This window comes from Salmo salar, chromosome ssa04 (genome assembly GCF_905237065.1).
Source record: "Salmo salar chromosome ssa04, Ssal_v3.1, whole genome shotgun sequence".
Lineage (NCBI taxonomy): Eukaryota > Metazoa > Chordata > Actinopteri > Salmoniformes > Salmonidae > Salmo > Salmo salar.
The window spans coordinates 67579334-67596289 of record NC_059445.1 but is presented as its reverse complement, the minus strand read 5'-3'; the positions used below and the strand labels follow the sequence as shown (position 1 = coordinate 67596289).

General features: G+C 41.6%; 1 protein-coding gene across 2 annotated transcripts; it reads right to left on the bottom strand.

The window, feature by feature from the left end:
* Window positions 1-1241: 1241 nt before the first annotated feature.
* rsf1b.1 (remodeling and spacing factor 1b, tandem duplicate 1) lies at window positions 1242-15468 on the bottom strand. Of its 2 annotated transcripts, none has more exons than XM_014197716.2 (16): window positions 15049-15468; window positions 13344-13435; window positions 13071-13163; window positions 12516-12721; window positions 12205-12323; window positions 7937-11958; window positions 7457-7723; window positions 6988-7092; window positions 6767-6846; window positions 6607-6661; window positions 6303-6412; window positions 6110-6177; window positions 5479-5704; window positions 4955-5178; window positions 4397-4582; window positions 1242-4185 (listed from the first exon to the last, which is right to left on the bottom strand). In XM_014197716.2, exons 1-16 carry the CDS (start codon window positions 15200-15202, stop codon window positions 3671-3673), a joined length of 6522 nt encoding a protein of 2173 aa, XP_014053191.2. In that variant the 5' UTR covers window positions 15203-15468; the 3' UTR covers window positions 1242-3670. The 2 variants fall into 2 exon arrangements, with proteins under 2 accessions (XP_014053191.2, XP_045573225.1); XM_045717269.1 differs by having other exon boundaries at window positions 15277-15468.
* Window positions 15469-16956: the final 1488 nt, after the last annotated feature.

The following is a 16956-nucleotide window of genomic DNA, read 5'->3' as shown; positions in this document are numbered from 1 at the left end:
GCATTAGTCAGAAAGCTGATTGTATCAATATTTCACACTATCATGCTGTACTCACGCCCCTTTCAAGCGACAGAAAACAAGTAGGCCTACCATTCCTTGTTTAAAAAAGCTTTTTATTATGACAAATGTACAAGATCGTATTAATATGAAAGAAAATAGAGTAAAGTTAACAAAAAGGTATTGAAGATTAACAGACAAAACATAGAAAACCAATCTACAAGCTAATGTTGATATACCAGACCTACAGTATAGTTGTCCCCCAGTCTTCCAATTCTACCTGTAATAAACAATAATAATGAACAAACACTTTTAAATCATTGGCACCAACTTCCCCCTGGCAGAGGACTGCCTGTGTCAGACTGCCCCTCCCAACTAGTGTACTCCTACCTTTATATGATCATTTGCTCCAACAGATTTGTCATTTAAAATTAAGTAGGCCCACCATGTCATACTCATGAAATACAGGTGATAAACGTAATCGCTTGAGAACATTACATCAGAAATCATACATTTCTTCATCCCAAAACGATGGTTAAACTAACCCTAGTCATTTGCATCCGATTCCCACAATGCAATTGCCAGTAGAAGCTTTGGGGCAGTCCAACTAATGGTGCGGTAACTGTAGTCAATATTATCATGTTAGCTGAGTGCATTGCAGGCAGCTCAGAAATGATTTTAATTAGCCTCGGAAATCTTCCTTTACACTTTGAAGTATTAAACACATTGTGTGATTAACCAAGACTAATAAGAAGTTTACCATCAGTGATGAACACATGCCAACACTTTTTTACAAAAGACAAATTATCTTGAACTTTTCCCATGATTCTGACGATTGCCACCTTTGTGTCCAGGGTCATGTTCATTGGGGCACAACTGAAAATGAAAACAAGGGCTTCATATTGGACAAGTTCAGTTAGTACCTCCCCATTTCACTCTGTTTTCTACCATTTTATGCTTACTGAACACAACATCAGTCCTGCCAGGTGTAGTCCGTGCCTCCAGTGGTTGGTTCATGCTCTCTTGTTCAGTAGCAAGACACAAGGAACACTGCTGAGCAAAGGAGTTTAGAGGTCTGTGGCTATTGAACCTCGTAAATCCTTAAAGGTGGCCAACGCATCTGCACATAACATAATAACATCCAACAAACATGCCAGATATCCAATGAATTCATTACAAAACAGTGGTGCCAATATCACAACCCCTCTACAAAGAAAACTATTATAAACAGATGCAATCATAAATAATTGCCAAATATATTTATTTCCATGATAAAAGAAAATGCCTCTAAATATACATTACAGCAAAAACTAGATATACACACTAACATTAGAGGTCAATTTATGGTCTGGACCATTTCCCCAAACAAGTTGCATTCTGGTATATCATTCCCTAACAAAGATGAATCCAGCATGCCGTTAATTCATAATCTTCTTTTGATTCAAGGCCAGAGCCTGCATTCACAGTCTCAGAGTAGGAGTGCTGATATAGGATCAGTTGCCTTTTAGATCATTATGAATAATATATGGACAGCACTCCTACTCTGAGACACTTTTTGAACATAGGCCCAGAAAGGCAGTGATTTACCTGACCTCAAAATGGAACCCTAAAACCAAAATGAGCTCATATTTGAGAACAAATGATAGGCTTTCTGAGATGGGAGACATTTATTTAGTCTCCAGTTGATGCAGTAAGATGTAGAGGGAAGACTAGAGCAAGGGTAGTGTTCTCTACAATCAACACTGGTAGTGGCAGAGTGTTCCGAAAAAAACCAGGGGACATTTAAAAAATATATATTTTTTTCAAAATAATAGTCTTGATGAACAACGACAGGTAGTTAGGTGTACACTCAGTAAGTACCTTTACTTCAAGGTTTTGAACCTACACACAGTATCGACAAGAAGGTACATAGGAAACAGTATGCCACTTGGTTTGCTAAGGAGGAAAACAATAAGTGGATGATTTGATATACAAAGAAATACATTATAAAAACACAACGTACGTAAAATAATGGTTAAAATGCTGACATGGTTATTGAGAGGAACAGAGAAAGTTGGCAGAAAATTCTGTACATAACAAATCCCTTCGAATATTAGCATATAAAAAAAGTCTAAAACATGGGCATTTAATCCATTGATAGTGTAGGCAGCACACACTAAAATTATATTTATACGTACACAAAAACTAAACTAGGGTTTTTAGAAACATGTGCACACAGAGGTGAGAAGATCAGGGTTGGTCTACTCTAGTTGGTGACATTAAATACACTCAAACCTCCATTTAAAGGAAAGTCTTGTCAATGTGGTGGTAGTTAACAGATTTGAATGTTGATTAAATGACACCTGTAATTTGGCGTGATGCACTGAGGAGCTAGCTGCCTTGATAGTGTTTTGTAACAATAATTAAAAACGGTTAAAATACCACTTGATGGGAACGTTTGATAAAAATAAAAACGGGATATAGGCTGCAGTACAACATTTCAATACTTTGGGTAAAAACAATTTACCAAATCCATGAGAAAAACACTTTTGGAGATTGTATTTTCTAGAAAGTATGGGATCGGTTGTGGGTCTGGTCTCCCAGTCTGTCAGTTAAAAAAAGCTGTTTCTAGCATGATGATGATGATGATGATTCTGTGTCCCGTTTTCCTATGGGAATTCTGACTTGAAAACGGTTATGCTCATGCTTTTTCATCCAGTGCTTGTTGTAAATGGTCTATAAAAGAAAGTGGGAAACCTGTGTAATGGTTTAGCTTATCAAACAACTGACTAATAGAATTGAACACATCAAAACAAAGAATAAATAGTTTGATCGATGTAAGAGGATTAAAATGTGGAATTCAAATATCAAAAAAGTGAAAGACATTCATATTTAAAGTTTGGGTTAAAGAGCAGGGGGATAAAAACAACGATTGGTTTCCAGCAGTTAATCCACAAAACTGTTCATTTAAGTCGTAAATGGAATGCAGTTTGACCCCTGACATCTATTCTCATAAAAATGTTGAACAACAATACACATCTACATCCTACCAAAAAACAATTAAGTAATGTCATACAATAAAATGTCCTCTATCCCAGGCAGGAACACTGAGAGGTGCCTCTCAGGAGAACAGGAAGTCATGGGTCATGTTGATTAGGTCACACAACGGAAAATTAGCATTTCTTAAATGGACAATGCAAGGCAGAAAACAGACAAATCCCTCTCGGTTTGTCTGTTTTCTGCCGTTTGGGGCCTAATGAACACAACCAAGAATTTGGGAGATGGACTCTTTGTATGTGGGGGTAGTGGATGGACCCCTGAGTAGACAACCCTGGAAGTTGGCTGGAGAAACAGGTAGGTTGATTTGTGTGTCATTTACGGTCAAGTATCTGACCCACATGTCCATCGGTGACCGAGTACAGAGGATAAGACAATGCAACGCAAAGTAACATGCCACTTAACAACCTTCGGAGTTAGTGCTCTCAATGACTGTACAATCACACTGCGAGAGGTGCTAAAGTGTGAAGACAATGAACTTTCCCCCCCATAAGATGTCCAGTTCATACGGATGGATGGGGTCATACTAATTGGGGGGGGGGGGACAAGGAAGATGAATAAAACATTTTTATAATAAGGACAGGACAAAAACATTTTAAAAAATACAACAGAAAAGAACAAACGTACAACTTGGGTTTTACAACATATCACTGTTGCAGACAAAGTCCACCAGGTCTGTGACCCCCAGCAGGTCATCCTCATCATCATCCTGTGGTGCCAACTCCAGTCCATTGGGCGCTATGCCGACAGCTGTGGCCCCAGGTTTTTGGGGCCCAATGTGAGCCAAGCCCTCTAGGGCCTTGATGGGACTCTGTCCGTTGGTGGGGGGATGCATCTCCACCAGGCTGTAGTCCAATGGGCTGGCTCCCTTCCCCAGCACCCCCCCTTCCTCCTCTTCCCTGGTTTCTTTCGTCTCCTTCTCCTCCTCGTCAGAGTCGTCCGAGTCGATGCGGTTCACACGCTTGCGGACAGGACGTTCTCCCTCCGATGATTCATCGGAATCGTGGTCGTCATCGTCCTCCTCAGAGGCTCGCCGCCGTTTCAGCGAAAGTCGTCTGCGGTGCTGCTGGGACTCTTTCTCGGATGAGTCGGCCCTCCTCTTTAACCTAGTCCTCTCCCTCTCGCTGTCGTCCGAGCCTCTGGAGGAGCTTGCTGAAAGAACCAGGTACATGGAAACAATGGACGTTAGATAAAACCATATTGTTAATAGCAGTCAAAAGTGATGGCAAGTGAGGACACGTTAAATAAACAAATGAATTAGCCAACTAACTACAGTTTACACACATCCTACAGAGAACCTATGCTAATGGCGGGGTCGGTGAGGCAAAGAGCACGCATTTAGAAAAATAAATGTCTGCCTGACCTTCGCTGTCTGAACTGGCGAGGCGCCGCCACGGTTTGACTTTGTCGCGGTTTGTGTTGGCCTTGGAGCCGTCAGAGTCTCCGGACGACTCGCAGTAGTTGACCTGCTTCGTCGTCTGACTCCGGCGGGATCGGCGTCGGCTACAGTCCAGGTCGCTATCGGTGAACTCGCTGGAGCCCTCCGACACTAGTTACACAGGTCAACACAGAAAGAGAGCCACATCACATACCTATGGGTTTTTAGAAGGACAATTACAAAATCAACACAGACATTTTCAGACCTTAAAAGCAAAAGATAGATCCACATCCCACACAATTGGCTGTGTCTAACCAGCGTACTGAAGGCCTCAACTCCAAATGAATGGAACCGATAAGCGCCACAAATAAGGACCTTTTCAATTAATTTTCGATTACGGCATAAAGCTGAATCAACAAAACAGATGGCCTGGAACTTGTCCCAAGAGAACACCACTTTTGAGATCTGAAAACATCTAACAAAGTTTGATTCCGGAGTGTAATGTCCTTTCAAACCACAGAGGAAATGACGATGCCAACGTACCCATTTCTTCCTCTTCTTCCTCACTCGTCTCCTCTTCATCGTCTGAGTACCTTCGTGGTCTGCGGCGCCGTCGCAGCCGAGTGCTCCTCTGACGTTTGGCTGGCCTCCTTGTCCTGGCGGTTCTGAGTTGTGTGCTGCCGAAGTCGCTGTCGTCATTGGAGTCGACTGCCACTTCGCTCTCTGCATCGCTCTTGTCCGACGCCACAAACTCCTCTTCCCCCGTACTACACGAAAAAGTGTGCAGTGGAGAGAGAAAAAAAACAGAGAATAATGAGTGACAAATTAATTCAACACCCCTTTGTGTCACATCTTTGTGGCTGTAATAGCCATCAATGAAGTGGAACCTTGGCTTGTGTTCATTATGGCACACAGTGGGGAAATGTTTAAAAACATTTTGCAGTGGAAAACAAAAAAAGTCCATGTAGTTCCTCCGCGTTTCAGTTCGTTGTCTTCCATTGGTGCCTTATGAACACAACCTCCCTGTTCTGATTCATGAACCCCTACCACTTTCCTAATGAACCTACCTGTCACTGAGACGGAACTCGTCCTCGCTCTCTTCCTCCTCCATAGTGCTGTCGCTGTCCAGGTCGTTGAGACGCCGGCGCTTCTTCCTGCGCTGGCCGGCGTTGGGCCGCGGCGGGCACCCATTCTCCTTGCCCTCGCCACCCTCTCCTGCTGCCAGGATAGTGGACATGTCCTTCCCTCTGCTATGGCCTGTGATGTTGGCCATGTCCTTGCCTCGACCAGCTCCTGTAGAGGGCAGCACATGTTAACATTTAGACCCAATACAACAGGCACACAAAGATTGTTTGCAGTCTACATAAGTTAAAAGGCTCTGAGGCTGCATTTCATTCAGGGAAAATCCCTCTTTTACCCTGGTTCACTCCTCCTGACAGAACTGATAGGAGTGGATATGTATACGAGGACAGAGAGGGAACATTATCTTAGGATGAAATACAGCCTCAGACTTCACTCTTCGTAAACCTTATTAAAGGAGTGCACAATTATTAGGGCATCTGAGCAAGCACCATGTTTGCACAGATGAAATGATGCAGCCAAAAATGATTTCAGAACATCAATAAAACGCAGCATAAATTATTGAATGAAAGTCATAATTCTGGGACTTGGTTGCCATATTCCATAATGTCTTGCTACCTCCACCATCAGCCTCTCTGATGTCTTCTTCAATTGCCTCCTCAATAGCCTCATCAAATTCATCAAACCTGCAAACAAGACATTGAAATTATTCAGGGAATTTATCAGCCACCATACTGAAACAATAAATTAAGACCAGCCACACACAGCACACAATGTTCTGATAACCATGAGTTCAGTGCAGACATCATACCTGTAGCTTATGCTTTTCTTTGCCCTTGTCGACCTTCGACCCCAGCTCTTGGTTCTCTCCTTCTTCTCCTTCTTCACCACCTCTTCCTCCCTTTCTTCCTCTACCTCCAACTAAAAATGACAGTTGGCAATGTGTCAGTTCACAGTACAATATAGGAAGCAAACATTTATGCTGACATCAGTCTAGGCTAGGCAATGAACAGTGTGACAGACCTTACACAGATGTCCTACAAACACACTGAATTCTGGATGTGTTGCAATTGACTTCCATGATGGTATAACCATAGCAACCAAATGCTGCCTACCGAGGGAGTGATGATGTTTTCAACACTGATTCCAACATAGACCAACCGCTCTTTTCTGGAGGGAGAAAATACAATTATTTAAAACAACCTTATGAGCTACATTATCTTCCTGTTGTCATTTGCTGTTTTACACCAAGGGTCATGGTTCAGAGGTTGGTACCGTCGCTCAGCGCGCTCCCTCTTTTTCAGGGAAGCATCGAGATTAGTAAGCTGCTCCTCAAGTTTGTCACAGAGCAGCTTCTGCAGGGGTCACAAGAAGAGAGGGGTAAGAATGACAAATAATACCACACATAAAGCAAGCCGTTAGTTTAAAACAATAATGTGGCTATCATCCAAACTGTAGTGCAACTACCAATTGTTTACCATCTGGTGGTTACTTACATGTTGGCAGGGTGGACAGAACCACTCCCCGTCTGGGATGATCATGAGAGGGGGTCTGAGGCAGGCTGTGTGGTAGCCGCTATCGCACGAGTCACACAGCAAAATCTGTGAGGGGAACACGAAGGAGTATTAGCTGGAACACATTATTTTGTAGTCTTATCAGTCAGTTTATTTACATATTATGAATATAGTATAACCACTGACAGCCCACCAGGGTTGGGGTCAATTCCATTTCAATTCAGAAAGTACACTGAAATTCCAATTTTAATTCGCTTCAATGCATTTAAAATAACAAACATGTGGAATTGGAATTTGATTTACATTCTGACTTGACTGAAACTTAAGTGGAATTGACCAGATCCCTGCAGCCCACCATGTGGGCAATTCCATTAGAATTGTCACAACTATATGCTACCCAATGTGCCATTTATTGAGCTGAGAAAATAGGGATCACATTTTCAGGACCCACCAGCTCAGGATGGTTGGGGAGGCCGCAGTGTTTGCAGGGGTCATCGTTAGGAGGGAGGTCATCATCCGAGGAGGTGTCAGAGTCGTCGCTGTGCCTCTCTCTGTTCCTCTTCCTCCTCTTGCCCCTCTCCACCTTAAAGCTCTCATCACTGTTGTCCTCCTCGCTCTCCTCTTCGCTCGACTCACTTTCATCGTCTTCACCAGAACCATTATTTTTGCGCCTTTGTGTTCGAGTGTTGGACCACCGGGTCTTTCTCCTCCGTCGCCCCTGAAAACAGATGTCATCTTGACAGCCAAATCATAAACACAAACATTCTAACTTTTGGGTTTCATGAAGCTAATGTAGGACAGCATACACATAAGTTCCTGATGGCTGACAATGTGTGAATCCCTGATCTAAAAGACACTGTTGATCCAAAAACATGCATTCACAATCCAACATATGAATGTAGAAATATCTGCAGTTACTGAAAGAACTTACCTTAGATTTGTACAGTCCATCTTGATCAACCTTCTCTCTCGGTTTCCTCTGAACAGTTTTCTCCTCCTCATCACCCTTCTCTACAGGGGGTGTGGCCTCTTTCTTCTCCAGCCTCCTGTCCTGGAACTCCACCCCCTTAGCGGTCGGCCTGCAGATCCTGGGTGACCTCCTCAGGGATCTCCCAGTCTCACCAGTATCTGACCCAGAGTCCCTCTCCTTTCTCTGGAGCTCAGCTCTCCTCCGGTGGGTAATCCCGCGTATTTTCAGGCGAATTCCCTCCTCTTGGATCTCTGATGTTGTTCCTGCATCCTTTTTTTCACTCTTGTCCTCATCCTCTTTGTTCTTGTTCTCATCTTCCTCAGACCCCTCACTTGCTTTTGCCTGACCAGATTTCTCTGCTACCGTTGAATTTTTGTCATCTTTCTCAGTTCTATCATCCTCTTTTTGGTCATTTTTCTTAGTCTGATCATCCTTACTCCCATCCTCTTTTTGGGGGCATCCCTGTGTTGTGGAATCTTCCTTGATTACTTTGTCATGGCTTTTGTATGTCTCACCCTCAGTCTCTGTGAGAGATGATACCTTCTTACTAACAGACTGTTTTTCTGATGGTGCATCACAGTCCATGGGCTTTGAGTCTTTGATAGTGTTGGTCTCAGACTTCACTCCACTTTTAACAGCCTTTTTTGGCCAGCCTTTTTCAGCATGTCCCTTGATCTTTATGTTGTCATGTGTTGACTTTTCCAAACGCATTTCCATAGGCTCCTCCTGTTTCCCCTCCACTGGGACAGACTTTTTGAGAGAGGGTAATTGCTTGGCGTCCTGAAAGGTGACAAGTTTCTCTCCTTTTTCTGCAACTGGCTTTGTGTCTGCCAGTTTCTCAGTTTCTTCAGAGGTGTCTGGTTTCTGTCCCCTAGAAGATAGAACAATCTTTTTAGAGGTAGTCTCTGTGTTTTTAGCCGATTTCTCAGCATCTTTAGGGGTAGGTGTAGCTGATTTAGCAGACTTCTCAGCATCTTTAGGGGTAGGTGTAGCTGATTTAGCAGACTTCTCTGAATCTTTAGGGGTAGGTGTAGCTGATTTAACAGACTTCTCTGAATCTTTAGGGGTAGGTGTAGCTGATTTAGCAGACTTCTCTGAATCTTTAGGGGTAGGTGTAGCTGATTTAGCAGACTTCTCTGAATCTTTAGGGGTAGGTGTAGCTGATTTAGCAGACTTCTCTGAATCTTTAGGGGTAGGTGTAGCTGATTTAGCAGACTTCTCTGAATCTTTAGGGGTAGGTGTAGCTGATTTAGCAGACTTCTCTGAATCTTTAGGGGTAGGTGTAGCTGATTTAGCAGACTTCTCTGAATCTTTAGGGGTAGGTGTAGCTGATTTAGCAGACTTCTCAGCATCTTTAGGGGTAGGTGTAGCTGATTTAGCAGACTTCTCTGAATCTTTAGGGGTAGGTGTAGCTGATTTAGCAGACTTCTCAGCATCTTTAGGGGTAGGTGTAGCTGATTTAGCAGACTTCTCTGAATCTTTAGGGGTAGGTGTAGCTGATTTAGCAGACTTCTCTGAATCTTTAGGGGTAGGTGTAGCTGATTTAGCAGACTTCTCTGAATCTTTAGGGGTAGGTGTAGCTGATTTAGCAGACTTCTCAGCATCTTTAGGGGTAGGTGTAGCTGATTTAACAGACTTCTCTGAATCTTTAGGGGTAGGTGTAGCTGATTTAGCAGACTTCTCAGCATCTTTAGGGGTAGGTGTAGCTGATTTAGCAGACTTCTCTGAATCTTTAGGGGTAGGTGTAGCTGATTTAGCAGATTTCTCTGAATCTTTAGGGGTAGGTGTAGCTGATTTAGCAGACTTCTCTGAATCTTTAGGGGTAGGTGTAGCTGATTTAGCAGATTTCTCTGAATCTTTAGGGGTAGGTGTAGCTGATTTAGCAGACTTCTCTGAATCTTTAGGGGTAGGTGTAGCTGATTTAGCAGACTTCTCTGCATCTTCAGGGGTAGCCAATTTTTCTGCGTCTTTAGGCGCTGCCGATTTATCATATTTCACTGTGTCTTTAGGCATTGCTGATTTCTCTGTGTCTTTTGGGGTAGCACAATTCTCTGCATCTTTAGGGGTAACCGATTTCCCAGCATCTTTAGGGGTAGCAGATTTCTCTACCTTTTTGGGTTCATCCAGTTGTGATTGGGTTGTTTTCTCAGAGACGTCTGCCATCTCCATGTCTTTTGGTCCAGACTGCGTCTTAGTCGCTTTAGCAACAGTTCTCATTTCATCTTTACAGATAGACGCTGAGAAAACTTCTTTCTCCATGACAGCTTTTTTCTTCATCTCAGCGGCGGCCTTCGCATCTGTGCCTACAGCAGGTTTCTCCTTGGTGACAGCTGACATTTTAATGTCTTTAGGGTTATGACATTTCTCTGTATGTTTAGATGCCTCTGGTTTCACTGTCATTTTAATGACCAACGATTTATCAGTCTCTTTAGTGCTCTCCAGTGTCTCTGCATCTTTATTGGGAACTGGTTTGTCTGCCTTGTTAAGGAATGAGGACGTATTGTTCTCTTGAGAGATGGCCAGGTTCTCAGCATCTTTACTCTTTTCTGAAATCGCTGTCTTTTTAATTACAAAAGTTTTGATATCTTTAGAAACATCACATTTCTCTACACCCTCTTTGTCAGGTGGTTTCTCTGTATTTTTTATGACTGTTGGCATCTTTATGCATTTAGAGTGGTCTGGTTTCTCTGTAATTGGGTCAGGTCTCCCAGTTTGTTTAGTGATGACTGAGGTTTCTGGGTTTTTAGGGTTTGACCACTTTTCTGTACCTTTTGTGCTCGGTGGTTTTTCCATATCTTTCACGACAGAAAGGGGATAACCGTCCTTATTGACAACTGTTTTATCGGTTTCATCTGTTTCCTTAGAGACAGCTGACTTGACCTCTTGAGAGGTAATGGATGAATCTGTTCCTTTAGTTTCATCTGGTTTCTGTGACTTACTAGACAAAGGGTTTTTATCGGTTTCTATTGATGTATAGGTCGTGTGTTCTGTACGACACACTTTTACATCCCACTTGGATACCTTGACTTTTTGTTCCTCTTTACAATCAGAGTACTTCTCCGGTGGGCTTGTTGCATTCTTAGATGAAGTCAATGGCTTTGTCATTAGAGGAGACGGAGATTTAGCCTCTTTTAAGGCTGATTTTTTTACTTCCTCTGAATCTTCAGTGCATTCCTTTTCTGCTGGAACCATTTTCTGTAGACTTGTTTCATTGGCCATGGCCAACTCAGTGTTGCTTGCCATCTCCTCTTTCTCCTTGTCCAGGTTTATCTTACCTTTTGCACTAGCTTCTACTGCTTTACATTCTTCCCCAGCAGCAGCTTTTGTTTGCCGTTTTTTGCCATCAGCAGAGTCTCTCAAACCATCATTGACACTTTTTTCTGTTGCAGACCGAGCATCACCATTCATTTGATCACTTTTACACTCTATCGTCCCCACCGGGGCATCAGAGACCTCTTTACTTGTCTCCTCAACTTCAGGAGCTTCTTTGACAGGAGCAACAGATGGGTTTCGCACAAAGATACTACTGCCACCGCCACTATTATTATCAAAAGTTTCACAAAGTTTCATCTCTCTCTTTTTCAATGGGATTTTGGCCTGCTGGTCATTCTTCATCGCCCTTTGGAGTTCATTTGTAGTCTTCCTCTTGGCTTCCTCTGTCTGTGGCGTCAGACAAGGTTTCTCTGCAAGAGGCTCTGTAGCATTTGTGGCTGTGCTCTCTTTGGATTCTGACACCTCCATTGGCTCTTCTTTGATGGCCTGGGTGTGAATGGTGACCTTGTCATCCACCATAGGCTCCTCTGATTGGCTTTTTGACTCCGACTCGTCTTTGAGGCCACTCAATGAGGATTTGGCATCTGATTCGTCTAGTTTTGATTCCTCTTTTTCTGTAATCTCGTTTTTTGGGGAGACTAAGGAAGCTGTATCCTTGGAGGGTTTGTCCTCTTCATCCTCTGAGGTATCCTCTGTCTTTTTAACTTCCCCTATAGGAGAAAAGGTATAAATAGGAATTGCAGTTACAACAGAATGATATATTCATAGAACATAAAAGTACAAGATTTAGAACTGCATCTATCAGGGAAATAAGTTGTTTACCTTTGACAAAATAGATCCAATTCCAGGCAAATTACTTAACTCATGCAATATCAATATCATGAAAATGTTTGTGAGTAAACAACAAATAACAGACAACATTATTGGTGTAACAAGCCTTGTTGATATAACACTACCTTCTCCCCCAGTATTATTTTTCGCCTCATCTTCCTCCTCTCCTTCTTTCTTTGTCAACAGTGCTGGGTCGATTTGAGTCTTTAGCAGTGCCAGGATCTCAGCCAAGCTGTTTCTGTCTCTGTATAGAGATGGATAATTCAAATAACTCTTTCCAGTTTAGTAATCTTGTGGTAAAATTACATATAAATCAAGTAATCTATGATCCACCTGGAATACAAGACCTTTGACATTTAGGCTCTGCAGTACAACAGTATGCCTCTTTCATCCCCTGAATCACATCCGTCCCCTCATTCCAATGGTTCCACAGTACCTGACAATGCAGTTCCAGGAAGACCCGTCCAGGTCGTCCTGCTCCTCCACATAGACCCTCACATTCTTGTCCTGGTCAAGTTGGAACCAGTACATCAGGCCATCCTTGTCCTTGCCAATGGGGAGAAGCCGCATCTTATCGGGATCCTCCTCATTGATTGCTGTCTTGAACTTTACATTGTCATCAAACTGGCATTCACACAAATGCTGGATAGAAAAGAGAGAAAGTATGAGAAATGTTGCCTTTAGAAGAAAAAATATATATGTTAGTAGGGCTGCATGATATGGCCAAATATATTGCAATATTTTTTATGGAATATTGCAACAGCAATATGACTTGCAATACAACAACACACTTGGATGAACTGCACAAGTTATGTCCCACCACCACTGGCATGACTATTTTCAGAGAATTTACTTTTGTACCATACAGAAAGGCCTTATTTAAGAATGTGAAAATCAGCGTAATTCTTACCACCTGCATCTTGTTTGGAAATATATGTTGCATGTCTTTGCATGCAGAACTAGCCTAATTATATCTATATTGCAACCTTACTTTGAGGATTCCAGTCTTGCACTCCACAGACATGTCCTTGTATCCTTTATTTTCAAGCTCCCATGCCCAAGTACTGTTGAACTCATGGCACACCTGTAAGAAAACACATTCCATCAGCCATTGGTTAACCTCAATACTATCATCATTCAGAATGCCCAGACTCATGCCACTGCCTGTATTTTACAAAAATTGAATATTTTTAAATGTGATTAATAAAGCTAACTGTATCTGAGTGTACAGAAAATGTCCAGCCTTGTTCTGAGATCTATTTACCTTCACAAGGTACTTCTCCCATCTGTCTGCGGACACTGACTTGCCGATCTTCCTCAACAACTTCACGTGAAGGTCCACCAAGGTCTTTGGAACTGAGGGGAGAGGTGGGATAATGACACCATTTGGTAAACATCAATGTTTCTCAACCACATATCACCTATTGTATAGGCCAATAAATAGCTACAGTATGTATATCTTGAATATGAATCCCACTCTCACACTGTCACGAATCCATATTCTACGACATTTCATAATATTTATAGGTATTGGTCCACTAGCACTTCAAATGAATTAGTTTTGCATTAGTTAATATCAAATGGAGACAAAGGAATTAAAATAGGTTTTGATGAGAGTGGGGAATAAGAAAATAAACATTTCTTCACATATTAAAAAGAAAACTCCTGTGCACGGTTGCCCCAGTAACTGTGCATTAGAGATGTCGCCAATGAGTCTCCTCTAACGCACAGAAAGCTCTGATTCGACTGCTCTGCAAGCTTTATAATGTAAAAACTCAGAATAAATGAGTTACTCATCAAATACGGAATTTAGCTGAGCAACTATCTTCATTTACTCCTGTTATGGCCAGTATGTACTTCCAAAAAAAGGTCTAAATAAACATTTACAACAACCAAAATAAATTCCTCTTGGAGACCTCATTGAACTGTTGTAGACTTCCGACTTGTGCTTGGCAGTAAAGCCAGTTATTGGAGGTGCCAATAGGCATTTTTTTAGGTGGGTTGTACATTTTTATTTAAACCTTCTTTGAAAGTACATACCGGACGTAACGAAGTAAATGAAAACCGTTGCTCACCGAAACTCCATATTTGCTGAGTAACGAACGTATTTTGACATTATAACGCTTGCAGAGATGTCTATTGGGAGTTTGAATTGGAACTTCCTGGGCGCTGGAGAGGAGACAAGTCATACATCTCTAAAGTGGAGACACTGGGGCAGTGCACAATACCAAAATTAAAGGCATGTATGATACAACATGGTTTTATTTATTAAAACAATGCATTGAAATTACATGTTTGCTAATTTCCTAACAATATAAAACAAAAACGTAACATGACAAATACAATAATATGGAAGTATGGAATAACAATGTAGTATGTGTGATACAAACAACCAAAATCCGTCAAAATAGTTTGAATAAAGCAGACCATTCTTTGCGAAATTCCAGCAGGACACCATTGAGCAGGAAGCCCTGAAGATGAGCGTGCGCATGCGCAATACAGCGCGAGCGAACCACTATGCCAAAACATTACTTAACTGTAAACACAATGTTGTCCATAACGCAACACACTCAATCCTAAACGGAATAATACGGGTGCCCAATAAACTTTAATAAATGTTAAAAACAGATCACCTTTGTGCAAAAGTTCAAAGCACAATATTTTCTGTAGACTGTGTGATGAAGTGCATTTCAGTGCCTGGCAGATAAAGGCTGGCTTGGCTTGAAAATAAATTGTCATTTAAAGCCCCAAATTTCACCGAAGCCCTTCGATCTTCGGTCAGTTCACGGTTAAACAAATGCATCTATTTCACCCTGGATCCTAATAATACATCTGGGACAACAATACATGTATATAAAATAGGTTATGTTTGGAAATCACACAATAACAGAACTAGTACGAACGACACAGAACACTATGCAATGTGGAGTCCCATCTTCCCACAGTAGCTCGCGCTTTTCAAACTATACCTGAGATTGTGTCTTGGAGATATCGCTCCAACTGTGGAAATGTAAGCTCCGGTAAATCAAGCAAGGTTCCATACCGCTCTAGAAAAGAGCATATCACGGCGTAGCTAGGGCAAAAACCGGGGGTAGAACCCGCCGATGCTGCCGAGGCAGCCATCTTTTCCGATGGAAGAGCAGCAGACAGTAACAAAGATGGTGGATAAATGAAGATAGTTCACACAAGCCGTTTACCATTGAAACAAATGGTCAGTTCCGGTCTACTTAACTGGGTGCGTCTCTCAGACTCCAATGCAATTGTAGCTGGGCCTGGTCGGGTCTACTTAGTTCATTGACATTAATTGAACCAGAAAAATACAGCGAGTGGGGTGTCTCTTTTCCTCTTCTCTCTCTCTGACAGTACGTCTCGGAGGACCAATGACTGCCCACAATTCACCGCGTCAAATAAATTAGTGGCCCAGAGTTCTTTGCGGTAAAAAAAAATATCCAAATGACTAATGTAAACAAATGAGAACGCGTGGGGAATGTTCACTCTGTTATAATGTCTGCACTGGTGGTGTGAACATTTTCATATTCTTCCATAGGTTATTTAACGCCAATTAACTAATGTAAAGTCGGCTATACAGTGGCTTGGGCCACTGAGCAGCTGCCATTTTGTTGCGTTTAGGACTGGCAACTTGATTTTGATACGAAAGCTTGCAGAATTTGTACAACGTGATCCAATGTTGCACTGTCCATTTTTTCGCAGTTGTATCAATTCGCTATTTGTAACATTTTCAACACCAACAACGCTACGATATTAGTGGCAATATACTTTTGGGGAAACAGCAGAATTATATTAATTACCTTGAAATAATTTAACAAAATAATCTGAAACAGGATTTTGTTAATGATTCAGAAGACTAGATTTGTAAAATACAATGCCAATGAGTGACAATAAATACTGACACATGTAATGTGATAAAAGTGGTTACATTTCAGCATTACACATGGGTCTTTCTATAAACTACCTTCACAAGTGAGCAATATTTGCAGTATAAAAAAAAAAAAAAAGAATGTATGAAATATATGCATTCACTACTGTAAGTCGCTCTGGATAAGAGCGTCTGCTAAATGACTAAAATGTAAAATGTACAACTTTTTTGGAGCGGTTACAAAGCCATTAATAATACTGTGGCTTTTTTTTCTTCAATTTAATTACACACTGACCTTGATCCTGTGAAATTCCTGGATATTGCTGTCGGATACTTTTTTTGTATGGAGATGTCGGAAGTGTACTGTAACCTTGCAACATTTCGTATCTCCCTATGTTAAGGTGTGAAAACAGTTTTCATGGGCACACATATCCAAAATAATGTGTGCTTGAAAAATCCAACGCTTAGCAGAAAGAGTAACTTTAATATGATTAATACAACTAAAATCTATAATGTCATTCAATAATTACACATAATAGTTGTTTGATGTGAGTTTGATGTCTAGCTGTTTAGTTACATGCGGACATTATCGCGCGCAACATCAGCTGATTCAGGAAAGGATTTTCTTAATGACAGGCAAGTGATGAAGAGCTTGTGTGATACAGCACGCGATTTAACAACAGCCAAAATGAATTATGTTGATCTTGAGGCTTGACCGAACATTTTGGTGTCTATGTTGTCAAGATAGTAAGCATATGGATAATATGTACGTTTTGATCGTTTGTTTCTCGACTTAAAGCCGAGCAATTGGGAACGTGAAAACGGTTTGTTTGTTCGTTTTTAAAAGGAAATCGAAAAAAAATCTTGTTTTTGCATATGAAACAAAAAAACTTGATATTTCTATATTCCAATGTGGGTGGGATTAAATGTCGAATGTCTGGTCAAGTGCACAGCCAACACTTCCTGTTCTTTCAAAGTAGGAGGCCACCCTTCTAATTCC

Bases quoted from the DNA above. Each gene is read 5' to 3' on its own strand.
- rsf1b.1 (XM_014197716.2), bottom strand. From the start codon at position 15,202: ATGGCTGCCTCGGCAGCATCGGCGGGTTCTACCCCCGGTTTTTGCCCT. The intron at 7,093-7,456 runs GTGGGTCCTGAA...TTCCCCTCACAG, and splicing joins TCCCCAACCATCCTGAGCTG to ATTTTGCTGTGTGACTCGTG. The intron at 4,186-4,396 runs GTCAGGCAGACA...TGGTTCTTTCAG, and splicing joins CGCCAGTTCAGACAGCGAAG to CAAGCTCCTCCAGAGGCTCG.